Source organism: Meles meles, chromosome 4 (assembly GCF_922984935.1).
Source record: "Meles meles chromosome 4, mMelMel3.1 paternal haplotype, whole genome shotgun sequence".
In the NCBI taxonomy this organism is placed as follows: Eukaryota; Metazoa; Chordata; class Mammalia; order Carnivora; family Mustelidae; genus Meles; species Meles meles.
In genome coordinates this window covers 22,102,931-22,123,469 of record NC_060069.1, presented here as the reverse complement: position 1 = coordinate 22,123,469, position 20,539 = coordinate 22,102,931, and the positions used below count along the sequence as shown (strand labels likewise).

The 20,539-nt window shown below is 37.7% G+C and overlaps 1 protein-coding gene across 7 annotated transcripts in view; it reads left to right on the top strand.

Moving 5' to 3' along the window:
* The window catches only part of NEK10 (NIMA related kinase 10), a 227,445-nt gene that overhangs the window by 62,466 nt on the left and 144,440 nt on the right, over nucleotides 1-20,539 (top strand). For all 7 annotated transcript variants that reach the window (XM_046002046.1, XM_046002044.1, XM_046002042.1 and 4 more), the window contains 8 exons: nucleotides 1,655-1,732; nucleotides 3,802-3,866; nucleotides 5,237-5,339; nucleotides 5,436-5,564; nucleotides 6,107-6,244; nucleotides 9,109-9,154; nucleotides 11,504-11,625; nucleotides 11,765-11,867. In XM_046002046.1, the coding sequence (XP_045858002.1) occupies nucleotides 1,655-1,732; nucleotides 3,802-3,866; nucleotides 5,237-5,339; nucleotides 5,436-5,564; nucleotides 6,107-6,244; nucleotides 9,109-9,154; nucleotides 11,504-11,625; nucleotides 11,765-11,867 (784 nt within the window). The remainder of the gene's footprint in view (nucleotides 1-1,654; nucleotides 1,733-3,801; nucleotides 3,867-5,236; nucleotides 5,340-5,435; nucleotides 5,565-6,106; nucleotides 6,245-9,108; nucleotides 9,155-11,503; nucleotides 11,626-11,764; nucleotides 11,868-20,539) is intronic.

The following is a 20,539-nucleotide window of genomic DNA, read 5'->3' as shown; positions in this document are numbered from 1 at the left end:
AGAATTCTATTTTATAGCCTTTTTTTTTTTAAAGATTTTATTTATTTATTTGAGAGAGAGAGCATGAGAGGGGAGAAAGTCAGAGGGAGAAGCAGACTCTCCAAGGAGCAGGGAGCCCGATGTGGGACTCGATCCCAGGACCCTGGGATCATGACCTGAGCTGAAGGCTGTCGCCCAACCAACTGAGCCACCCAGGCGCCCCCTATTTTATAGTCTTGTCCTTCCTTTACCTCACTTGGCTTAGAGAGACCTGCCCTTGGTTAATCTATGGTGTTTCTTCCCTATATTATGTACGTTTTTTTCATTTTATCTCTTTTTTTTTTTTAAGATTTTATTTATTTGACAGAGAGAGATCATAAGTAGGCAGAGAGGCAGACAGAGAGAGTGAGAGGGAAGCAGGCTGCCTGCTGAGCAGAGAGCCCGATGTGGGACTCGATCCCAGGACTCTGAGATCATGACCTGAGCCGAAGGCAGCAGCTTAAACCACTGAGCCACCCAGGCGCCCCTCATTTTATCTCTTTTTAAAACAATTTTGAATTGCTTTAATTCTGGACATATAGGATACCATCAGCTGAAGATAGTAGTCATTTGAATTACGAGCATATCAGGTTATTCAGCTAGAGGTGACTGAAACACCACCACAACAACATATTTATTGCCAAGAAACCAGTTTCACAAAGCATAGTTCGTTCATCAGTCCACCACATACACAGCAGTATATGGAAGTAGCATACAATATTTCCAACTTCAACTTCAAAATACACAAATACATAAAATCATAAGAGATCAGATCACTGATGATTAGAGGCTGGAGGGCAATCTCAGCACATCGGGGGGTAAAGGTGGAGCAGGGCGTTTGGACTTGGCCATGTGAGGTTCAGTTCCTACTGTCATTCTTGGTGGTTCAGCCTTTGGAAAAATGACTTAGTCTCTCTAAGATTTGATTTTGTCATAGATAAAGCAGGAAAATTATAGACTGACTCACAGAATAGCTATAAAGACGAAATGCAGAAAGACAGGTAAAGCTCTGCACAATTTTAATACAAAAGTCCATGTTTAATAGAGTTCAGCAAATCAAGTATTTAATAGATAATAGAAAAGTAGCAATAAGTTAGCACTTTTTGTTCATTCTGTGTATATATTAGAGTAAGTCTAGAAGGATAACTTTCTGTAATTTTCATGGATCACTTTCATTTTTAAAAATCTATTACTCTTATTTATTGTTCTATGTTCTTTCCTATAATAATTTATTTATGTGTATAGTTATTACCAAACTATAAAGGGAGAAATTATATTTCATAGTTAGACAATTAAAATGCAAAGTATAAAGATATTTGGATCCCTTTACTCAGTCCCTTTTTATTCCTTACTCTTTATTTTTCAAGTATTTAAATGACTTTAACCTGATATGCTTTATGATTTATCCTCTTTAAAGACAGTTGAAATTTTAGATTGTGGTTGTAGTTTTCGGTGCTTAAAAGTATCACATTGATATATTTACTGTTTTCCTGTAAACTTATACAAAGTACTAAAATTCTATGAATATTTCTTCTCTAACATTAATTTTTGAGGTTGTGTAGTTGCCTCTTTGTGCTTCTGTGTCTCTATGGCATTGTCACTGGTCATAGATAACACGGGTTCTTTATTCTTCCAGGAAAATGGTGTATACACAATAGCAAAGCTAATTTTACCAAACAAACAAAAGAATGCAGCAAAAACGAATCTATTACAGGTAATAAGCATGTCCATTGTTCTTCAGTATTGAGTTACTGAAATCTGGGGAAACTGTGATAATATAAATTCCCTCCCAGTCACTACAGAGACTGGGAGGGGAAAACATCGGTGCAGGAGGCTGGCTTGAAAACAAATGCTGTTAAAACAACACAAAGGGCTTAACAGTGGTTTCGCTGGGTGGGGCGATCAGATGATTTTATTTATGTATTTCTTTGCTGATCAGTAAGTTCTGTTTTTTTCCAAAACACTGCTTATGTATCGGAAAACTGTAAGAGGGAAATTATATTCCATCTTTAAGCGCTAACCACAGTTGGTAACACTTCATCTTTACAAGGAAAGCCTATAAAATGGGTCTGGGTAGATGAGAAGAGACTTGCCAAGTTGCTGAAGGGGTATGCCTGGGGCAGCCGTGGCATCTGCTAAAAGGGTGGAAGGGCACTCCGCACAGGGAGAACACTGTGTACAAGGTGGGAGAGTCAGGGAGCTCAGAGTGTGCTTAGGCTGCCCAGTGGGGCTGGGGTTGTGGTCAGGGGAGAGAGGTGAGGCCTCACAGGTAAGAGGCTGCCCGTTACTGCACCTGTGTGCTGTTTTGAAGAGTGCGCATCAGGGGGCCAGTGTCCCCGAAGATACTGGAAAGATAAAATCTGATTAAAAGTAAGCCTTTGCAGTACTTGCCACTCATGTCTCCCCCCCAAGTCATGAGGAAAAGGAGGGAAGAATCCATGTTTCCCCCAACCTGATTGAAGGGCTGTCACCCAGAGCGAGAATGCAAACGAGCAGAGAGGTTCTGGTGGCATCCGTGGACTGGCAGGCAGAGGTTTTCAAGAGCTACCCATGAGAACATACGGGTGTGGGACTTCATTTCTTTGCTGTGCCACAGATGCGTGATGTAATGCTGGACCACAGAGTCAGGCAAATCCACCCTGCAGATGCATTTTGTCAAGCCTGTTGCTGCTTCCTAAAAATTCACATTGAAATGGTTTTCGAGGGAGTTCCTGGGTGGCTCAGTCGGTTAAGCGACGGCCTTCAGCTCAGGTCATGATTCCAGGGTCCTGGGACCCTGCATCAGGCTCCCTGCTCAGCTGAGAGCCTGCTTCTCTCTCTCTCCCTCTGCCTGCTGCTCTGCTTACTTGTACTCTCTCTCAACCTCTCTGTCAAACAAATAAATAAAATCCTTAAAAAAAGAAAGAAAGAAAGAAAGAAAGAAAGAAAGAAAGAAATGATTTTCGAGGAGGATTTGTGTCCTGTACTTTCTCACTGCTTCCACCACCCTCCCCCAGGCTCGGTCATGGCGTTGTGTCAGCTGCCTGCTTCTCTGGGCAATTTTATTTGGGACCTTCTGTATTCAGACCACTAATTTTATGGAATGATTCCAGATCCAAGTTCAGCAGACCCTGATCACCCCCGTGGTGGCCCGTGTCCAGGCCCGACTGCAGGCCGGGGGCTTTCTGTTTTTTTTTTTCTTGGCACTGCAAACCATCAGACATTTAGACGTTTATTTTTCTTCGGTCAAGTCTCACAGGCCTCTTTCTGAGTGTTCTCGGGAGTTACTGTAGATTGTTCTATTTGGGGAACGCTTAAGACTCTTTACTCAAGAGACCAATTTGTCAAGTTTGAGTCCAATGTGCCTGTGGCTATTTTTATATGTCATCATTTCAAGTGTTTATTTTCTCATAGAAGGCATATAAATATTGAGGCATACGTAGCAGGCTAGAAAGAAAATAAACCTGGAGCTCCTGAAAATCTCTGGACGTTTGGTTTTCTCAGAGTAGGAATTTTATTTCTGTCTCTGCATTTGTTTTGTTCTTTCTAGAAAGGAATTAATGACAAGTACTAACTGGAACAAGGGTAACATCCGAGCATTCTACAACATAAACACTTTTTAAAAATATGAGACCTACCCCAGGTATTGATGGGTTTTGGTTTTAGTCCTAAGCTTTGACTCCCATGGAACCCAGCCACTCACAATAAAGTCACTTTAATGTTTAGTTCTTGATAATTTTATACTGGGGATCTTTTAATTCGCTGAGCTACCATTAGAGAATCACACACCCTTTTATCTTCCAGTGTTATGCCTTTAGAGCCTTGAGGTTTCTCTTCAGTATGGAAAGGAACAGACCACTCTTTAAAAGGTATGAGCTTAGAGAAATTTAAGTGACCAGTGAGCATGAGAGTGCACGGTTTTCACATACCTGATTTAGATGTAAACAGTGAGAGAGGAATGAAGCAGTAAGCAAAACATGTGTTTTCAGATTTCTTAGAATCTGCACATAGTAACACTGACTTACCCTAGTGATATCTTAACCCTGAAAGTGAACTAAATGATGAAGGAAGGGAATAAATCTCTCTATCAGTGTAATTCTTAATTACTGTGACTGCTATGGTTTTTAGTTTTCCTTTTTTTCTTGGACGTTAACATTTTAAATGGATGGCATCAAAATATGTGCTTGTTCTTACGCATTTAGAAATTCCAAAGTTGGTCTATGCGTTGAATCAATGGAAGAGAAGCATATGTCAGGTATCCTTCATAGGGCAGGAGCTCATTTGAAGGGGAGGAGGCTAGGCATTCTTGGGTCAGGAGGCTGTGCTGGTGAGCGTGACAGGAAAATCAGCCCCTTGGGAAGCAAACAGTAGTTACCTACATGTGTGGTCTTCATGCCCCTGGCTTGGCCAGGGTGGCCAAAATCATAGGCCCAAGTTCTTACTAGAAATCTATCGATAATGTGGATAGAAGTAAGAACTTGAGTTAATATAATGTATTTTGTTCAGAAGCATTGGTGCATTTTATGTTGCTACCTTATTTACAAATGATGCTTGAATTTGAGGGAAGAAAAAGAAGTAAAGTTACTATAACCTTTTACTTTACTATGACCTTTTAGGATGGCCCTAAACCATCCATTTTTATGGACTTAGTGATTTTACTAAGCCCTTAAAACCAGTACCCTGCAAATGATTCATAAATCTCTCCATTTTTTTCATTTACCTGTATTTTTTTTTTATCTTCATAAAACGTTTAAGAATGAGGTTAGTATTTACCTCCTAGGGTTAATATGAGGACTGAATCAAATGGCATTTATGAAAGTGTTCAGCACTCCATAAACACCCCATAAACATTCCTTTCCAAAATGTTTAAGGCCTGTACCTCCAAATATCTTACAAACAAGTTTTTTGTATAATTTGTATCATAACATGAAATCTGCCCTCTTACCAAATTTCTAATTGTAGGGCACAGTATTGTTAACTGTAAGCACAATGTTGTACCCCACATCTCTAGAAATTTCCCTCTCTGGTTGCTTTTCATTAACCCTTAAGAACCGTAGTTCTAGTTCATTTTTGTGAGATAAGCTGGTGAGTGCTATTTGCCCCCGCTTTGTTGACAACCTAAGGAAGTTAAGTTTGTTTAATGTAATTAATCTGTGAGTAAGCTAGGTCCCAAAGGGAAGGAATGAGCAACAGTTACCAAGCCCTACATGAAATGTCTGTGTGTATGTTTTCCCTGTAGACTTTTCCCCACTGACTTGTTTGAGATCTTCATCGATATAGGACATTATGTTCGTGATATCAGTGCTTATGAAGAATTGGTATCAAAATTGAATTTGTTAGTGGTAAGTCCTGAGTTTTAAATATATTTGGTCAGGCTGGTATGTGGTCAGGAATGAAAATTATCATAGTGCCCATTTCCTTTTTATTTTTTCTTTTAGGAGGATGAACTGAAGCAAATCGCTGAAAATCTTGAAAGCATTAATCAGAATAAAGCTCCTTCGAAATATATAGGCAACTATGCAATTTTGGATCATCTTGGAAGTGGAGCTTTTGGCTGTGTCTACAAGGTGACTTTGCCCTTGGGGAACAATATTTCTGACATTCTGAAGCAAGCCAGACATCCCACTTATACACACCCATGCAACTGGATTAGAACCCTCGCTATTGAAAAACAGATACAAATTAGAAGGTTGTTTTTGCCCATCAAATAGCTGTACTATTGTTATTTTATGTTATTTTTATCTCAGCTCTCAGCTTTAGAAATTGGACACTGATCTTTGAAGACAAAAGTCCTTGCTAATGGCTCACAAAAAATAGTCAAAATGGCTAGTCCCAGTGCATGAGACTTCCTCTAAATTCATACCAAAGTTTTCCATATTTACCCAGGAAAACCTACTGAATAGTGCAGACTGATCCAGGAGATACCAGTTTTTTGAGCTGAGCTTAGTGTATAGACAGAATTTTAAAAGTTCTGTTACTTATGTAGATTATTTAGATTACTTGTTTTAATTGTGTGACTTATTAACCGATCTCTTTTTTTCCTTCTTTCTACCCCCACCCCATTATTATTATTTATTATTTATTATTTTATTTTTTGGTCTTATTTTAGGTTAGAAAGCGTAGTGGCCAAAATCTTTTAGCAATGAAAGAGGTCAATTTACATAACCCAGCATTTGGAAAGGATAAAAAAGACCGAGACAGCAGTGTAAAGAATATTGTTTCTGAATTAACAATAATTAAAGAGCAGGTAAACGTTTTTCTTGTTTATGAGGATATGTTCCTTAACTGAGTGTCATCGAAAGAAAGTAGAGTTCTTGTGCTATTCTCATCCATGCTGTTTAAGAACTGGTTCTGTTTACAATAATTGATATTGAGGTGGTAATATTTTAGTTATTTTTCTGCAGGCTTGACATTGAACTGTAGAAAGACTTTCTGGAGTTGATATCCGTGCTTGGGTTGCGGAATGATTGGGTTTACAGCAGAGTGCCACATATATGAAACATCCTTTTTTTTTTTTTTTCCTTGCAAGCATCTCCATTTCCTTCTCATTATATTGTGGAATATTTGGTTACTTAGTTACAGGCATAAGCATATGACTAAGAGTCCCCTGACTTTTGTCAAGTGAAACCAAGCTGTTAACATTCCCCAAATACAGCTTATTAAATCTAAAAGTAGATTTTCAAGATGGGTTATTATTTATTGGCATGAGCGGAATATTCAGACATAATGTAACAACTCAATTAACTATCATTATGAAGGTTTGTTTGGGGAGAAAGAATAAACATGTCAGAAGAGAAGTGAGATCGGATTTTGTGATCCAAGAATACATGGGTTTCTTTTTCAGCTTTCCTTATTTATACATTCATTATGGATACTGTTCATTTGTAACTCCTGTGGAGAGCGACCAGCTTCCCTGCTCAGTTAAATTTGCGTCTGTGCTGGGACATAAAGATCACCAAATAAATATGACGATCTTTATTCATTGAAATATGTAGTTCTAGCCCAATTCATAAATTGCAGTACATACTATCATTAACAGCTTATTTTATAGATGACTTTCATATATACTAAAAGAGTGGACCTGAAGAAGTTAGTGTGCGCTCCTGCGTGGGACACTCTGATCTTCAGCAGTGTGCTGTTTCACTGTAGCTCAAGGCTAGAGCATGGCCTTTGCTTCAAGCTGATCAAGTATTTTCATTTGAACCCTGATCTCGATGTGGTCCTGACCAGTGAGTTAGGCTTAGAATATGATTCTGTTGCTTACCTGGTCCCGTATTGTTTCAAATCTGCTGGCCACTTGACAGTTGATGAGGTAGACCTTGTTTTAGCACACTTCCTAAGAAAAGAGAGTATCAGGTAAGAACAGATGAGAGGCTTGGGTTTGGGCTTTGAGATAACTCAAAATCGTACAGTTGCACTCTTAAGAGAGAACTGAACCAATGGGAAGGATTATAACATTGAGGGCTCTAAAGGGAGGAGGTGATGGCAGACAGAAATGGAACTAGAAAAGGAGAATGTGTTTGTTAAGAATAAGACTAACCTGCAGTCAGAAAGAGGCTCCAAATACATTGGCCTAAACAAGAGGCCTTGCAATGCAGTGAGCTGTTTCTCTTCCTGTAACAATCCTAGCGTGAGTGGACCAACCTGGACCAAGTGGACCAAGTGGTGTTCTCTGTTCCAAGCAGTCATTTGGGGATGTAGGTTCTTTCTCCCTTACTGCTCTGCTACCTCCTAGGCTATTGTCTTCATCCACATGGTTGAAACTGGCACAGGCATGTTCGCATCCAAGGTGAAAGAATAGAGCTTGGTGGGGGGAGGGTATTTAGGCCTCAGACACAGGAGCACATGTGTTTCCCCTTACATTCCCTTGGTGAGAACTTAGTGGCAGTCCTCACGGCTGCAAGGGAGGCTGAGAGATGTAATCTCTGACTGGGAAGCCATGTTCCACCCATACTCAAATGCAATGGAGGAATAGGAGAGGAGGTTTGTGGTGGACAGTTACCAGACTTCCCTTCAAAAAGGTAAGAAAAGAGACCAGAAAGAAATGCAAGCCATTTATAAATGTAATGTCAACTATTCTGTGATAGAATAAATTTCAATTTGCCTAGAAACTTAAAATATAAATAAGCAACTATAAAAATTTTAGTATTCTTATAGAAAAGTAAAGTTTTGAAAAAGTAGAATTTCCACATCATATCCTGAGGTATACTTAGGTTAAAGAACGGAACACTTCTTAAACATGGTGAGGAAGACTTCACTCAAGACTATTGCAATAGGAGTCAAACTATTACAACAGGGGAGAGAGATTGAATTCAACTCAAAGACAATAGCAACAGCTAGCAATTTACAACCAGGAGGCTGGGTGAAAGGGTGACTGGATGGAAAATTACTTGGAAGGACTTCATTAGCTATCAAAGATGGGATGATGAAGAACTTGATTGGGATATCAAGAGTGGGGAGATCTTGCTAATCTGGTTTGGCAGGATTCTTGGTAAACCTAGGCAGTCCAAGAATGAAGTCTAGTCAAGAAGAGAGCTCAGAGAAGCCTGACTAAAGTTTGGCCAAGAAGGGAGTCCTTTCCAACTATTATTATAATGTGAACTCTTAGATTACTTCAGTTTCATACTAACCATTTTGGAGAACATAGAAAGACACAAAGTGTGAATAGACATAAACAGTACATAGGAATATTTAAGTAATAGGGATGGGGAGGCAATGGTGTACAATATCAACATAAGTTGTTTCATTACAGTTCTCTTCTCTTTGCAATGTGTGTGTAATGTTGGGATGGGGAGCGCTATATGAATTCTTCAGGTTACTTTCACTTCTACAGTTCTCTGTTTTGGTTAAATTAGGTGATAAAGTACAATCAGTTTTTAATTCTAATTGATAAGGCTATATGGGAGATTGCTATTTTCAGATTAGCTTTGTAGGTAGCAAATAATAAGAAACATGATAAAAATCTCAAATCTCAATTAGATGACATCCTGAAATGCTTAATTTTATAGATAAAAATGAATACAATAATTTCTGTGTTGTTTTCAATTATTTTCGATTATAGTCCAATTATATTTTCAAGTAATGTGATGTTTATTATTTATTTTCTTATAGCTCTATCATCCCAATGTTGTACGTTATTACAAAACATTTCTGGAAAGTAAGTATGAGTTTTCATGATCTTTCTAATTAAGGAAAAGTATCTATATTGTATATTTCTATCCATATTAGAATGTCACAAAATAAACTTAATCAATTCTTTTCTTTTTTCCAAGTATTTTCTGTACTTGTGGAGGGTCTTGTGCATTACTTATTGATCAGTGAAACAGTGATATGATAATCAGTGACCTACAGATAGTTAAAAAGTACTTGGACTCCTATGTAAAAGACACTGCATGAACAAAGCAAAATAGTTATTATAGCTCTTTTCTTATACACACACAAAACCATAGTAGGATCAGGAGAGAAGAAACTAAAGGATGATAGCTTATATAAGACAAAATGAAAAATTGTTTTCGTTGTCTCGGGTGATATTTTTCACCCCCCTAATAAACTGGGAGCGCTACGTCTTTAGATTTATTTTATGTGAAGTTCAGGTAATTACCACAAGGTGGCGATGGAGCCCTGACTGATTCTGCAGACAGGCCCTCTTAGGTACAAGGATCAAAAGGTTGAGATAAGGGGCGCCTGGGTGGCTCAGTGGGTTAAAGCCTCTGCTTTTGGCTCAGGTCATGATCCCAGGGTCCTGGCATGGAGCCCCGCATCGGGTTCTCCGCTCAGCGGGGAGCCTGCTTCCTCCTCTCTCTCTCTGCCTGCCTCTCTGCCTACTTGTGATCTCTGTCTGTCAAATAAATAAATAAAATCTTAAAAAAAAAAAAAAAGTTGAGATAAAGCCAAATCAGTAACATGCTGAAGACCTTTGACCAAAACAATAAAAGTATTGAGAAACCTTAATGATGTGCATCACATATGAAGTTTCAAAGTAAATCATTTGGAGGAAGATTTAAAGAAGTACAAGGCAACGGTTGGGACTTCCTCATTGCCACTTTATAAGTGCTATTACCATGCAAACCTATTGTGTAATGTGGCATTTTAAGATTTTACCCATCTCCCTTCCCCTAGGTGAGGAACCCAGTGCTGAAACTGTCCAGTTAATCCTGCTCCCTTCATATTAGAATTCTTGATACTAGAATAATTTCTTATAATTTAGTGCATATCCCATTAGAGATCAGGATTGGCTTCAGACTTGCACTACTGAAGTGACACAATTTAGACTACTTTAAAAACAAAACTTTTACAAAAAGAACTGAAAGTGGCTTAAAAATACATAAGATATGATAAAATAGATTAGGGAATTATATGAAATTGAATTAGGGAATTATGGGATTAAGAGTACCTTACTGTGATGAGCACTGAGTATGGTATAGAACTATTAAATCACTATATTGAACACCTGAAGCTAATATAATACAGTATATTAATCATACTTCAATAAAAAAATCAATTAATATAAGAAAGGAAAAAATTAAGCTAGGAGTGAGATTAGTATATACACTGAGTATTTCTTGGAATAATGAACAGTTGAAAACAATATGTCTGTCCGTCTTTAGGAGAATAAAGAATAATCCATCTGTGTTGTAGAATACTATGCAGCCAGCAGAAAGAATGGCGTGGATCTGTGTGTACTCTTAGGCCAGGCTGCTGAATGAAAAAGGATAAGTGGCAGAACATATATAGTAAATATTCCACTTTTGTGAATATTGTGGATGTATATATTTTATATACATCCATGATATCACAAAGGATACATGTCACATGCCATTGTTAATAGTTTCATATTGGTTTGGGAGGAGAAAGTAGCATTTACTTTGTTTCTTGACATCCAAAGCAAAGAGATGAATGCAATCAGTTATGGGATTCCCTCTATCCATAAGATAAACCCAGTAGAAGTCCAGCTTTCTCTGTTCTAGAGGGGCATGGCAAATTTCTGTGGTGGGTTATGTTTTCACCTGTGTCATTGCAAGACCTTGGCATGATTCCCGTGTAAAATTCTATGAGGTACATCCATGAGACTATCAAACAATAGTTTAAAATGCAATTTTCTGAATTTCTGACATGATTTAAGGGTAAATTTTAAAATATTGAGAGCAAAGGTGGGTTTTGTTCTTTAGGAAATGGCTCCATGACTTGGCATCATTTACCTTGTTTTCTTTGGCACCTCCCAACTGTTCTGTATCTTGGTGTACATAGAAAATGATAATATTTGCCAGCGTAAACTTGCACTACAAGGTAGTCCATAGCCAAAAGAGACTGTTGCTGGGCCCTAGGAGCCCCAAGAGCCCCTCACCTACACTGCCTCCAGGACTGACTGGATCCATATCTCAGCACGCCTCTAACTTTTCACTGCTGTGCCTGCACACACGTTGGGAAGCTCAGGTTCTAATTCATAAGTTTTTTTCTAAATATATTAAATTTAAATTTCTATTATGTCTTCCTTGTTTTCCTATAGATGATAGGTTGTATATAGTTATGGAGCTTATAGAAGGGGTCCCTCTTGGAGAGCATTTCAGTTCTTTGAAGGAAAAACAACATCATTTTGTTGAAGAAAGACTATGGAAAATATTTATACAGGTACACTTTTGTTTTCATTAATTTTGTTTTACCAGACAATAAATTTCTGAGCTGATTTCTTAGGCATGTGTATAGTAGTCATCGGTAGTGATATGTATATTGGGGAGAATAAAATTTGTTTTTTATTTGCTCTCTCAAGCTGTGCTTAGCTCTTCGGTACTTACACAAGGAGAAGAGGATTGTGCATAGAGACCTGACACCAAACAACATTATGTTGGGGGACAAAGACAAAGTAACAGTTAGTAAGTATCAGAATCTTAAAAATTTTAATTTAATAATTGCTGAATATTATTCAAGAGAGAGTTGTTCAATAGAAGTTTCTGTACTTAAGGGGGTATTCTATATCTGCATTGTCCAAAATATGGCTATTGGGCATTTGAATTGTGGCTTGTGTGACTAAGGATGTGAATCTTAAATTCTATCAAATTTTAATTAAGTGAACATCCCTATGTGACTAGTGGCTACTGTATTGGGCCGTCTCTAGTGTAGTTCTTTTTATTTTATTTATTTATTTTATTTTATTTATTTATTTGACAGACAGAGACCACAAGTAGGCAGAGAGGCAGGCAGAGAGAGAGGAGGAAGCAGGCTCCCCACCGAGGAGAGAGCCCGACATGGGGCTCGATCCCAGGACCCTGGGATCATGACCTGAGCTGAAGGTAGAGGCTTTAACCCACTGAGCCACCCAGGCGCCCCTCTAGTGTAGTTCTTGATTGAGTTATATTTTGCCCATTTGAGAGAATAAAGTACTGTTCGATGTTTAAATATTTAATTCCCAGTTCAGTGGTGGCTACATTTTTTTCTCCCTATAGAACACCACTTCATCAGCAAAAGCCTTTATGACCACCATGTGAACACATTGTTTTGAACTACTTTAATATAGTCTGTACCATATGGGTGACAAGTGTGCATATCAAGAGCTATGACAAATCTAGGTATTTGTTTATTTCAGCATCAGTTTTGATCAAATCACCTGATACAGGTATGCCTAAAATTTTACAAGTGAGGAGGTTATTTTTTCCCCCCGACAATTGTATATTCTCAATCATCACTTAAAATTAACTTCTTAGCCTAGATTGATAATTTGCATTCTTTTGTTCTTCACTCATCAACACTAGTGTTACTCTCACGGACTATTAGTCATTCGCCAACTATAAGTAGGGATATGCATATAAATCAGTGGTCTCTAAATATTTTCTGCTCATGACATTCCATCAGTAAAACATTTTTTGTAATATACTACCAATGTATATATGCTTACTTATAAATTCTATATCTGCATCACTGTACGGTTATTTAATATAAAGTATATAAAGTCCTCAAATAAAATATAACGGGGTGCACTAAATAATCAAAATAACGGTTTCAATATCTTTTCCTGCCCTCCAGTGGATTGCCCTAGGCGTTTAGCTTTGGGGACCACTTCCCTAAATGTTATTGGTGTGAGAGACACATGGTAACATTTTAAAGCTTCTTCTCTTAGTTTTAATAGAATCTAATTCTTCATGAAGGCAATTCCAAATGTGCACCTTAACCATCACCACGTGTCTTCAATAACAACAATTATATTTACTGTCCAGATTTTTCTAAGGGCATCCTATATTAGTTTAAAATATAAAAAGCAACCCCAAACAGGAACTCTAGCTAACTTCCAATGCAAAGTTACTTGGAAATATTTCCAGGCCAGGGCAGAAATATAAAATGAGACAAAGTAATTGTGAATCTTCACCTTGGACACAAATTTGCTTAATCGTTTGAAATTAATTATAATTTTGTTTGCCATAAACTTTCAGTTTTTTTTCTTTTTATAAATTAGACTTGTGTTTCCTTAAGAATTGTTCCCATTTATATACCTATAAATATTTTGATTTATAAGTTAATGAGAATTAATAAAAATCAAATTTACTATACCTATATATTATTAAATAGGACTGAACAGATTTAATTTTGTTTTGTGTGGGTATATGATGCCTTTGATGGCTATTCAGGTCACGTTTCTGGGTAATAGCCAACCCTGCATTTTATTTTCTCACTAAAACCAGCTGTAATCATTTCCTTGGTTACATTTAATACATTGAGATTAATCTTTTATTGTAGTAGCTTGATTTCTTTTCTATCTAAGCTTATTAAATTTTATATTTATATTCTGTAATCAATACTGCACATCAAAATAGTTTACAAAATAAAGTAGTGCTAAAAATCTTACAAAGAAACATTTACCTCTTTGCAATCCCCAATTCTCTGTTTTCTGAAAATTTTCATTCTCTTTAGCTTCTTCTGGCATTTGATTTTCCATTGTGATAGTTGAGGATTTAGTTTTCATATTTCTTCTTCTTTCCCATTTACCATTCTGCCTATATAGTTATTGCACAATTTGGGGTTGAATCAATATTTAATGTTTACATTATTATTACTATATAATTCCTGTTCAATGTTGATCACCTTTTCTTTCTCATAGACCTTCTTGTTTTTCTTGGAGTTAATAATTGCCTTCTCTTTTGTTTGTTTTCTTAATTTTCAATGTAGGTATTATTTCTTCTTCCCAAGTCTTCCAAAAAGATTGTAAAAGCCCTCTCTGTACTTGTTTCCATGTGGCCAAACATGGCAGTTGCTCTCAGTTTTGTTTTCCTGGATACTCCATTCTGGTAGCCACTTGAGGCAGTGGGATTTGAAGTTAGGTCTGCTGTATGGCCATTGTCCAGGAGCTCACATTCGCTTCTTTTCTAACTGGAGTCTTTCTTATATCCTATGATTTTCCCTTCCTTTTTTCTTTCTTTTTTTCCTTTTTCTTCCTTCCCTTCTCTCTCCCTTTCTTCTTTCTCTCTGTCCCCTTCCTTCCTTCCTCCCTTCTAGTTTTCATTTAAATTCCAGTTAGTTAACATACAGTGTAATATTAGTTTCAGGTGTAGAATTTAGTGATTCATCACTTACACACTCTCCTTTTTTAACTCTCCTGTTGTGCTGAAGTGTATCTTCCAGTACTTTCCTTAAAAAGAATGTTCTGGAATGTTCTTAAAATTTTTGGATGCTTGCATGTCACAAAATATTTTTAGGGGAACTTTGTACTCTATTGAGTGGGTGTAGTATTCTCAGATGAAAGTCATTATCCTTTCAAATTTGAAGGCATTACTTCAGTCTTCTAATATCCAGTTTTGCTGTTTGGAAAGCCAATGCTGTTTTGATTCCCATTACTTGATATATGAGCTCTTTATTTATCTAGAAAATTTTAGGTTGTTCCCTTCATCTGCGGCTTTGGATGGGCCTCTCTTCATTCATTGTATTTGGAACTAGGTGTGTACTTCAATATTGGAGGCTTAAAACTTCAGTCTTGTGAAATTTTCCTGCTTATTTCTTCATTATTTTCCCTTCTCCTTTACTTTTTAGAATTCTTATTAGTCTTGGATCGATATGCTAAATAATCTCCTAATTTAAAAATAATTATTCTCTTAGTTTTCAGCTCTGTCTCTTTGTTCTACTTCAGTTATTTCTTCAACTTAATTTTCTAGTACTTCTATTGAATATTTAATTTTGATTTTCACAAATTTTAATTTCCCCTTTTATCTTGTTCTTAATTTTATTTTCATGGAATCCCGATTTTCTTCTCTCTCAGGGTAATATAAACTTTTCTCTTTAGCACCCTGTGTTGTTTCTGTATCTTCTGGTTCCATCTCCACCCCACCCTCAATCTGTCTTTCCTAATGGAGACTTTTCTCAAATGTCTTTGATTCTGGGCTGACAAAGACACTAAATAAACTGTTGGAAGCTCCGTGAGTTCCAGCTAAGGCTGCCATCTGTGGACCTCATTAGAGCACAAAGACATTTCTCCTTTGGAAACCCCCAAAGTTATTATTCAAACTTTTTCCAGAGAATGCAGCTCCAGTATCTTGACTAAGGCAATGTCTATCTGTTGCTGTCATTTAGGGAGTGGTGTGGACAGAGGGGCCTCAGGGAAATATGTTCAGTTGATAGATTTTCCTTGAATGCTCATGGGATCATCCATACTCTGCTTTGTTTCTTTCTGGTCTGTCAGTGTCTTTGGAAAATCTCCCTTTCTCTTCTAGTGGCAGAGGGAACTCAGATACTGAGTAGTGGCATGTGTGAATGTAGGAAGGGACCTGTGGACTTGATGTTAACTGGACCTGTGGACTTGATCTTAACTCTGTCTTTGAGCTTTTCTTAACTTCACTTCTCCTTGTGTGGTACACTGTGCTCTACAGGGTAAATGGGCTCCCTTTTGGCCCTCTTATTCTAAGACACATGGTTTGGGACTTCTGCTTGGTATATTCTTCATCTTACAAAAATTCATTGAAATCCTTATCTCTGTTGTCACCAAGCCCATTTTCATTGTCCTTATGAGTTAGTAATTTCTTTTTTTTCTTTTTTTTTTTTTTTTTAGATTTTATATGACATATAGAGATCACAAGTAGGCAGAGAGGCAGGCAGAGAGAGAGGAGGAAGCAGGCCCCTGCTGAGCAGAGGGCCCGATGCGGGGCTCCATCCCAGCACCCTGGGATCATGACCTGAGCCGAAGGCAGAGGCTTTAAGCCACTGAGTCACTCAGGCACCCCAAGTTAGTAATTTCTTAAAGAAAATTTATTTCCCTTCATTTTAGCAAGATTTTGAGAGCTAGAAGACATACACACATATGATTAATCTACCTTTAAAAAAAAAGATTTTATTTATTTGTCAGAGAGAGAGAGCACACAAGCAGGGGGCACAATGGGCAAAGGGAGAAGTAGGCTCCCTGCTGAGCAAGAAGAACATTGTGGGACTCAGTTCCAGGACCCTGAGATCATGACCTGAACCCAAGGCAGACACTTAACTGACTGAGCCACCCATGAGTCCCAGTCAATCTACCTTTTAAACCCAAATGGGCAAGCCTGTTATATTATTAGGTCTATACATTAGATATAACAAAATATCCCACTTTCATTATACTCTATATCTTTAAAAAAATATATATTTTTGGGTGCCTGGGTGGCTTAGTGGTTTAAGCCGCTGCCTTCGGTTCAGGTCATGATCTCAGGGTCCTGGGATCAAGTTCCGCATTGGGCTCTCTGCTTGGCAGGGAGCCTGCTTCCCTCTCACTCTCTCTGCCTGCCTCTCTGCCTACTTGTGATCTCTCTCTGTCAAATAAATAAATAAAAATCTTTAAAAAAAAATAAATATTTTTGCTTGTACTCAAATTGTGAAGGACTCCCAGAAAAAAAGTTACTTTGTTTACAAGGAAAAATAAACTTTTATTTTCTTTTTCTCTGTCCTGCCCCTCATCACCATTCTGCCCAGCCTTTTTTTGGTTAATATTTATTAGACTTATACTTGAGTGTTACTAACTTAAAAATTATATTCAGCTTTTAAAACTTTTTAGCATTAAATGAGGCAATATTTTTCTAGTTTCAAATAAGAATCAGTGATATACCTCAGAACAGAATCTTACCTTAATCTAGTTTCTTTCCATTAAAACAGTTACGTGGACAGGATGTTGATGTGCTATTGTCCTTTTCAATGAGTATAAAATGATTTTATGACTAAAAAGATAATCCAAAGAGACTTAATATCACTTAAAGACTTAAAGATATTTTAAATGTAATAGTGATGAAAATATTTTTCAGTGTCTATCACTATTGGTATAAATGTTGACTTTAGAGACTTTTATTTTTATGATGGGTATCATTTAATTAAAATCTAGCATTAATTTGAAACCAAATATAGAAGATGCCCATATTTTGGGAGGTTGAAATAAAGCTGCCATTCATAGAGCCTATAAAAAGAGGCTGGGTTGTGTATGAAATCATGTCACCACAAAGGGGCAGTCTTGTCATATTTTATTTTTTCTTCTCTTGTGCTAGAAGGCTTATTTACTCCCAGGAAAGATACACAGAATTGACAAGTGATGTTTAAGATCCATGAGACAAAATGTACTGAAAATGTAACCAGACAAAAAAGTTTGAGAAAAATCAAATTTCCCTCTTCTTCTCTTTTTCTTAATGTAGATGAATTAGATGTTTTCAAATTGAGGTTGGTGTGCAATTATTTATAGTAAGCACACTAGCTGGGAATTTGCCTTCATGAGGCAGCAGAGTAGAAAGTACTAACTTTATGTTAAATACTAATATTTAGGTTTGTGTGGTTTTACAAATGGTATTTAATTTTAATGTCCAAATATATTTCCATTTAAAAGACTGTATATTTTAATGACTTGTTCTGTGAAACATGTCCAGGTCTTGCCTCTGCACTTATTTGCAATCTTGGATGCCACACAAGGAAACAGACCTGAGTCAGTAGCACACTAAGCAAAGTATAGTCAAGGTCACCTCTAAGTGCTTCAGCAGGTCAAGAAAGACCTACACTGTACTATCCCATTATAGAATGGCTCTGAAGGAGGGGATCTGTTGGAAAAATAGCTTGTTCGCAGACCCACCATTTCACATTTCTTGACCTTTTCAAATACCCACATTTTAATAAAAGCCTCTTATGCTCTCATTTTCTCCCCGATCCCAAATTAAAAAAAAAAAGAAGAAGAAGGAAAGGAAAAAAAAAAAAGAAAAGGAAAAGGAAAAAACAAAACTCAACTGTGGTAATAGATTTCAGACATGGGCTTTAGTGCATGACTCAAGAGGTCACATGTTTGTCCTGCAACCAAACAGGCTGTGCACATTTCTGCATGTTTCTTAAATGTTATTTGGCTGTTGCTACTGGTAATAACAACAGAAAAATACTTGGTTCAGTGGAACATTTATCAAAGACTCAAGTGCTTATTGAATGCCTTCATGTGCCAGGCATGGAGGGGTGGATATTAGATGAAAGTCATGTCCTCTGTCCCTTGAAATCTCAGTCTTATGGGGAAGACTTTGAGTTCTGTGCTCAGCAGTTAATTCCTGAGCTGCAACATTCAGCAGTGAACAAGACAAATATGACAGACATGGTCGCTATCTTCATGGAGCTTCTAGTTGCATTTCAGGGTAATAAAAACAAGAAAGTTGTCTATGCAAAATACTATTATATTAAAAAAATACTATTATATTAGTTGGGATAGGTCAGGTTATGCTGCAGTAACAAGTGACCTGAAAGTTTCAGCAGCTTAAAACAGTGGCAGACCATAACCTGTGCGACAAATCCAGCTGTGGCTTGTTTTTTTTAATGTTCTGTGAGCTAATGATGGCTTTTATTTTTCTAGATCATTGTTAAAAAAAAAAAGAAGAAGAATATATGACAAAAATCACATGTTAGGGCTCTTGAAGCCTTAACTATTTATTGTCTGGCCCTTTACAGAAGAAGCTGTCCTTGGGGCACCTGGCTGGCTCAGTTGGAAGAACATGCCACTCTCCGTCTCTGGGTCCTGGGTTTCAGCTCCATGTTGGGTGTAGAGAGTACTTAAAATAAATAAATAAATAAATGGAAATTTATAACCCACTTTATATTTTTAAAAAAGAAAAGAAAACATTTGCCCACCAAAAGAAAACATTTGTCCTGAGTTTCAGCTCCATGTTGGGTGTAGAGAGTACTTAAAATAAATAAATAAGTGGAAATTTATAACACACTTTATATTTTTAAAAAAGAAAAGAAAACATTTGCAAGGTTTCTATCTTCGCTCATACTCTGTGTGTGATGTCGGCCACTAAGGGAGCTGTGCTCAGAGACCCAAGCTGTCTGAAGCTCCTTTACACCTGCTTCAACATTGCAGAGGCAGGGAAGCAAAAGCATGGCAACCATACCTCTGCTCTTTTTTAAAACTTCTGCCCTGACTTCATGGGTCAAAGCAAGTCAAGTTTAAAAAGGTGAAGATATGTTCCTCCTCCCCAGAGAATGTGGACTGTCACAACTTTCAGGTGCAGGGGAAATGTAATTGACTCTGTCTGTGGGGCCTTCAGGTGAGAAGTTGAGCAGGAAAGAATTCCAGGCATGGGCTACGGCGATACAAAAGGTTAGAGAACTGAAGTGGTACAGTGTGCCTAGGCACTGGCGTGATGTTCAATGTGTCAAGACAATAGGGACTTTGGTGGGTGAGGAGCTTGGGCATTGATGTTTAGTCAGAGATTTATCTTTAGAAGTTTCTAGAATGGAAATAATGTGATCAGATATAGAATGTGGAGGATAATTGGAATGGCAGGGTAGGGTCACCATAGGGAAAGACTGAAGACAGATCCCCAATTCAGAAGATGTATCAGTTAAGATCTGTTTGGATGCAAAAAGCCAGAATGACAATGACTTATGCTGTAAGGACATGTAATGATCTCATAACAAGGGGTCTGGAGGTGTGCAGTTCTAGTGCTGGTTTAACAATTCAAGGAGGTCAACCATGATCTAGGCATTTCTATCTTTTCCCTCCAATATCCTCAGCAGATTGGCCAGAGCTTCAGATAGGAAGTAGGATGGCAGCTTGGTTAAGAAAAAAAAAAAAGCCAATTCTGTTCTTCAAATGGCTATTTCCTTTTATCATTAAAGAAAATCTTTCAGTCCCATTATATGTCTTACTTTGTGTTGGCCAAAGCCAAGTCATGATACCACCCCCAGATATAAGGGAGGCTGTCTAGGTGAGCTTTCAGCCTCTATAGTTGGGGCTAAGAAAGGGATAAAGGGGTGGCTAATGGCTCTTTTATTTTTTAAGATTTTATTTATTTATTAGACAGAGGCACAGTGAGAGAGGGAACACAAGCAGGCAGAGGAAGCATTGAGCTCGATACAGGACTTGATCCCAGGACCCCGGGACCACGACCAGAGCTAAAGGCAGACGCCTAGCAACTGAGACACCCAGGCACCCCTAATGGCTTTTTGAGAGCTAGTCCTCAGTATTTGCTGCCAAAGGCCCTTGCAGTTTTCCAAGGAAGATGTAATGTGGGCTTCACCTATGGCAGCAGCAGAAGAGGATATCGCAGAAGGATTAGATTCATCAATTATTTGAGACCCAGAATTT